The sequence below is a fragment of the Bison bison genome, unplaced genomic scaffold (genome assembly GCF_000754665.1).
Source record: "Bison bison bison isolate TAMUID 2011002044 unplaced genomic scaffold, Bison_UMD1.0 scf7180017864037, whole genome shotgun sequence".
Lineage (NCBI taxonomy): Eukaryota > Metazoa > Chordata > Mammalia > Artiodactyla > Bovidae > Bison > Bison bison.
In genome coordinates, this window is record NW_011494609.1 from 6,256,630 (window position 1) to 6,262,882 (window position 6,253).

The following is a 6,253-nucleotide window of genomic DNA, read 5'->3' on the forward strand; positions in this document are numbered from 1 at the left end:
AGGGTTAGCCCTCAGCCCTCCCCCACCCCCAGGGGGCCTGACAGTCAGGATCCAGGGAGCACCCCCCGGGAGCACTCCCAGGTGGGGCGGCCACGCCTGCTGTCTTCTGGGTGCTGCTTGGAGCAGCTGTGCTCCGAGCCTGACCTTGGTGTGTATGGTGGGGAGTTGTCTCTGGTCCCACCACTGGTGGGTGGTGCAGTCGGATTCACACCCAGATCCTGCCCCGGGGTCCCGTCTGAGCTGGTGGGGAGAGTTGGGGCCGCAGGGCGCAGGTGGGGGCGGGGGTCTGGAGGAGAGGATGGGGATGAGGGCCACGGGGTTGTGAGGCTGAAGCAGGGTCAGGGCCAGGACAGGAGCGGGACGAGTGACTGCTGAGGAAGCGGGGGCTGGGCGGCCTGCAGCTGGTCTTAGAGGCTCACCGTGGAGGAGGAGCACTTCCCCTTGAGGGGGGTGGGGGGGGTCACTCCTGAAGTCACTCAGGCTTTCGCGAAGCTGGGCTCTGAGAGGTCAGAGGAACAGCTCGAGCCTGGGCACAGTGCCCTGGAGGCCGCTCCAGGCCCCTTGTGTAGGAAGTCTGTCTACACGCCTGGGCTCTCTGAAGCAGAAAATCAGGCACGCGCACACCTCCCCCCCACAAACACACACTCTGGGCAGCACCAGAGGGTCAGCAGGAAGGGGCACGGGGTCTCGGGCGAGTCCAAGGGTAAGGGAAGCTCCTCTGGAGGTGCGTGCTTGATTCCAGCATGCCCTGGGAGTTCCCTGCAGGTGTGAGTTGTGGGGGACTTGGGGACCCGGAAAAGCCGGCCGTCCCATTAGCCACCATCAGTGTCCTGAGCCTGCAGCAGGCGCTGAGCCCCTTCCCTGCTCTCGGGGGCCTGGAAGCTCTGCCTGTCCCAGCACTGCCCCATGTGCCAGGACTCCAGGCCGATCCCTCCTGGGCCTTCGTAAACAAAATGCAGGTGGGCCCACGTGCTCTGCTCGGTGGGTCCAATCTCCACGAAGAGAAGAAGACACACAAAGTTGCCAGAGGTTTGGGACCCTGCAATACAAGTCCTAAAACTTTGCATTTCTAAAGAAAGCGGATTTGGCTGAAGTTTTGGCCTGTGGGGCAGGTTTTTTGTGTTTTTTTGTCCTATTTGCAGGTAAGGGGATCTGAGCCCAGGAGAGACTGGTGCCCAGGGACCCTTCCGTTTAAGAGACACTGGTGGGAGGGAGCAGGGTTAGGGTTAGGTTGCTGAGATGTGAGGCCAGACAAGGCGGGGCACCCCTACAAGGCAGGGCACCCCTACCGCACAGATAACTCAAGATGTGAAAAGCACTAACCAAAGAGAGGATGGATACGTTCAGTTACATTGAAGTTTAATAAGGTTTGGAAACAAACCACAGAGAGGGGTACTTGTAGCCTGTCCTGTGGGACCCAGATGCAGACAGAGCTCCTGAAGGCCCTTGAGTACAGGGCAGGCAGCCTTGGAGCAGATTCAGCAAAAGACACAATTATGTACATTGTCGGGGGTATCAGGTACACCTTGTTTGTGGTCAGGGGGATACACTGCCCTTAGACCCGAGGAGAGACGCAGCCCACTGGCCCACAGTGCCCTTGGGAGAAAGGGCCCCAGGTGCAGAAGGAAGTGGGAGACCCCTGGGAGTGCAGGGGACGTCAGGCGGAGGTGGGCAGGCTTGTGACCCTAAGTGCCTGCAGGAGCATCCCATGCGTGTTCTGGAATATTCCTGTGAACCCCAACTGCTGCTGCTGCTGCTAAGTCGCTTCAGTTGTGTCTGAGTCTGTGCGACCCCATAGACGGCAGCCCACCAGGCTCCCCCGTCCCTGGGATTCTCCAGGCAAGAACACTGGAGTGGGTCGCCATTTCCTTCTCCAATGCATGAAAATGAAAAGTGAAAGTGAAGTCGCTCAGTCATGGCTGACTCTTAGCGACCCCATGGACTGCAGCCTACCAGGCTCCTCTGTCTATGGGATTTTCCAGGCAAGAGTACTGGAGTGGGGTGCCATTGCCTTCTCCGTTGGAAAAGCTAGGTTGTGCAAATTCAGAATTGAAGCACGACTGAGCCGTGAAAATAAAAAAGCACGGCTGCCTCCAGCAAAGGTGATCACGAGGAGCAAACAGCAAGTGGGAAAAGCAGAAGAAAAGTCCAGCCCTCCCAGGGCGGGAAGTTAGGCACGGCCACCCGCCCGTGGGGGTCCTGGGGCCAGGGCACGGCTGTAGCACGCTCTCCAGGCCCCTAGAGTTGCTTCAGAACCCCACTTGGCCATTGGCGGGGTGGGATACCCACGTCTGCAGGCTGTGCTGTGTTTTGTCCTAAAACGGAGTCTTCAGAAACAGTCTCTGTTCTCACAGGGACCCCGGGCCACCACTGGGTCCATCCCGTCCCATCTTTCCAGGACTCTTCTCCCACCCAGTGCTCATGTCCGTCTCCCTGTTGAGCACACGTGTACTCACACCACAGGCGTGTTCTCTGCAGTGTCCTGTTTGTCTCTTGCACAGTTGGTGGTACCCTTTGGGAGTCTCTGTGAGGTAAGACCCGTGAGGTCACTCCAGAGGTTGCCATGTTCCTCTGCAGCTCTCCTCGCACAGAGGAAGAGGGTTCCTGGAACCTGCCTGAGTTGGTGGCCTTTGACCAGTCCCAGGTTTTGCCATCACAAACAGGAACCGTGTTTGCACAGTCATGGGGGAGTGAGGACACAGGCTTTTGCCTGGAACAGAAGCGGGGTCTTGCTTTCCGAGTGGTGGCCACCGAGCCGTGGTTGCCACGCAGCCCCGGGCAGGGCGCTTTGGGCTCTGGAGCTGACGAGTGAGGGTGGACCTCTGCTATGTTCATTTGTGTTTCTTTGATTTCAGAGTAAAACCATGTTGAAAAGCTCTTTTGAAATGATTTTCTGTGAAGTATCTATTTAAATATTTTGCCAATTTTTTTCTCTGCAGAAGTTTTAAACTTACATATTCAAAGTTGTTAACTTGTTTATTCTTTAAAGGTTTCTCTGTGTGTGTGTGTGTGTGTGTGTGTGTTTTAAATAATCTTTTAGTTCAGTTCATTCGCTCAGTCATGTCCAACTCTTTGCTACCCCGTGGACTGCAGCACACCAGGCTTCCCTGTCCATCACCAACTCCTGGAGCTTACTCAAACTCATGTCCATTGAGTCAGTGATGCCATCCAACCATCTCATCCTCTTGTCCACTTATCCTCCCGCCTTCAATTTTTCCCAGCATCAGGGCTTTTCCATTGAGTCAGTTCTTCGCATCAGGTGGCCAGAGCTTTGGGAATTTCAGCATCAGCATCAGTCCTTCCAGTGAATATTCAGGACTAATTTCCTTTAGGATGGACTGGTTGGATCTCTTTGCAGTCCACGGGACTTTCAAGAGTCTTCTTCAACACCACAGTTCAAAAGCATCAATTCATTGGCGCTCAGCTTTCTTCATAGTCCAACTCTTACATCCATCCATGACTACTGGAAAAACCATAGCTTTGATTAGATGGACCTTTGTCAGCAAAGTGATGTCTCTGTTTTTTAATACGCTGTCTAGGTTGGTCATAACGTTCCTTCCAAGGAGCAAGCATCTTTTAATTTCATGGCTGCAGTCACCATCTGCAGTGATTTTGGAGCCCAAAAGAAGTCTCTCACTGTTTCTGTTGTTTCCTCATCTATTTGCCCTGAAATGATGGGACCGGATACCATGATCTTAGTTTTCTGAATGTTGAGTTTCAAGCCAAGGTTTTCACTCTTGCACTTTCATTAAGAGGCTTTTTAGTTCTTCTTGGCTTTCTACCATAAGGGTGGTGTCATCTGCATACCTGAGGTTATTGATATTTCTCCCAGCAGTCTTCATTCCAGCTTGTGCTTCATCCAGCCTGGCATTTCACATGATGTACTCTGCATATAAGTTAAGTAAGCAGGTGACAATATATAGCCTTGATGTACTCCTTTCCTGATTTGGAACCAGTCTGTTGTTCCATGTCCAGTTCTAACTATTGCTTCTTGACCTGCATACAGATTTCTCAGGAGGCAGGTCAGGTGGTCTGGTATTCCCATCTTTTGAAGAATTTTAAGGCTTTAGCATGGTCAATCAACCAGAAGGAGATGTTTTTATAATCTTTACCATTTCAGTATTCTTAAAAATTCTTTCTTATTCTACTTTTTATAGTTTCAGTTTCCACAATTAACTCTGAGCCCCTGAGCATCTGTTTTGGCTTAAAAATGGAGCCTCTGATCACCCCATCCGTGTCCCCCACCCAGGCATCTGGGAGCCACCCTCTCCAGGGTTGTCCTGCCCAGGGGCCAGCCTGGAGTGGATGTGGCCTGTTCTGGAGGGTCCTCTCTGTGTGTTCTGACTCTTCAAGTTGCTTGATGAGCTCAGGTGGGCAGCTTCTTCTGCCCCGCACTTTGAAGGATCGAGTTGACGCTTCCCTGAAGAAGGGGCCTGCGTTTTGGCCGGAGAAGGACACAGGACGAGGCTTCTCTTTCGTAAGGTGATCCTTAGAAGCAGGGGTAAGCGCTCACTCACTCCTTTGGGCTGGCTGCGGTGGCTTGGCTTTGCCCTTTACCCAGGAGTGCGAGTTAAGCCACAGCTGCTCCAACGTCAAGCCAGCTCCGCGTTCCTGGTACGAGCTCCATCTGTCGTTTGTTTTTCTCTTAGTGTGTTGCTGGGTTCTGTTGGCTGGTGTTACTCGTTTTTGTGTATTTGTGTGGTTTTTTGCACTGATAGTCACAAGTGAGCTGGCTGCTGAGAAGTTCAGTGGAGTCACAAGTGAGCTGGCTGCTGAGAAGTTCAGTGGCTGGGGCAGGAGCCAGTCCGTGAACATTCAGAGCCACCGAGGAAGCAGAAGCCCTCTGCAGACGGCTGCCTTTGAGAGGGTTGTCAGAGACTTGCCCTCATGCACCCAGCTGACCCTACAGGGTTTGGACCCGCTCAGGTTTTGTCCTGGACTGTTCCCTGGCCCAGGGCCCTCCCACATGACAGTACTCAGTGGAGCACATGGGCATAAAGACCTTCTTTTTCTGTTGTTTAAAAATAGGTCTGTGATGTTGGACCGAGCCGAGAACCTCCTCCACGACCACTACGGCGGGAAGGAGTATTGGGACGTGAGTGTTGCCTCGAGCACCTGTGTGAACGTGTGTAGTTTGGGAAATACATCCCCCCGCCCCGGCCTCAACACACACTGACACACACGCACACACACGGAGCAGCTCCTGTGTCCGCCTGCTGACTGACACAATGAGGCCCAGAGCATCTGGGGGTGGCCCCACCGGCAGGTGCTCCCTGCCTGCCCACGGAGGTGCTCCTGGCAGAGGGCTGGGGCGTCCCGGGCCCTCCTCCTGCACTGGCTGTCCCTGCTGCTGGCACCGGGAGCCTGGACAAGAGCTCTGGCCCCACGTGCTCAGCCATGGGAGGTAGGCGCTGTCTGCTCGACTCCTTGACTGTGGGACTGGGCTCTGCTTTGGCGGGGAAGTGCTGGCTCTGGTGGATGGACGGTGATGGAGGTGGGCCAAGGCCTTCCGTCCTGGGGTGGGGACGCCTAGTCATCAGGTGTCTGGTTTGGAAAAGAGGTGCCGTCCTGCCCATGGAGGCCCAGTGCAAAAGCATCAGACGTTCCCTGAGAAGAGCCCTCGGCTACGAGGTGGAGACCCAGGTGATGTCGGCACGCCTGGCCTGTCCACGGCTCTGCCAGGAGCATCGGGGTGGGTGGGCAGGCTGCAGGGACAGCTCCCACCCTCCCACGGGTACCAAAACTGACTCTTAGCAGGGGCGTTTGTCTGTTGTTGACGTGAAATAGAAGTGGGGGTTGGGCTGGGCAGAGGCCCCCAAGTGAGAGCCCTGCTCCTTGGACTCGGGCACCTCCTGAACGGGTGGTTTCAGAATCACAGAAGGGCCGTTGTCATCACGTGGACATGGGTTCTGTGCCTCTCGGCAGCACTGGGCCCCACCAGCCCTGCAGGGTGGTGACCCCTCAGCACTTTCCTGACCCTGCCCGTCACAGTCAAGGGCCCCAGGCCACAGGGACTCTTGGGAGGAGAGAGCGCTGCAGCGTCGGCCTGCACAGCCCGTCGGAGCATACCAGGCCGATGTGGCCACGCCCCCTGGACGCTCCTGACTCCAAATGGTGGGCTCCACCTTGAATCCACTGCCTGAGGCCCTAGCTCGCCCGTTGCCCTCATGTTGGACTCTGGACGGATGAGGGGGTTCTGGGGACAAGAGGGAATGGTGGGCGAGGAGGGTTGGTGACAGGCTCATGGCCTGTC

General features: G+C 55.3%; 1 protein-coding gene across 2 annotated transcripts in view; it reads left to right on the plus strand.

Moving 5' to 3' along the window:
* The window catches only part of POFUT2 (protein O-fucosyltransferase 2), a 13,486-nt gene that overhangs the window by 5,160 nt on the left and 2,073 nt on the right, over positions 1-6,253 (plus strand). For both annotated transcript variants that reach the window (XM_010834877.1, XM_010834878.1), the window contains exons 5-6: positions 5,029-5,095; positions 5,638-5,640. In XM_010834877.1, coding sequence (XP_010833179.1) covers positions 5,029-5,095; positions 5,638-5,640 — 70 coding nt within the window. The remainder of the gene's footprint in view (positions 1-5,028; positions 5,096-5,637; positions 5,641-6,253) is intronic.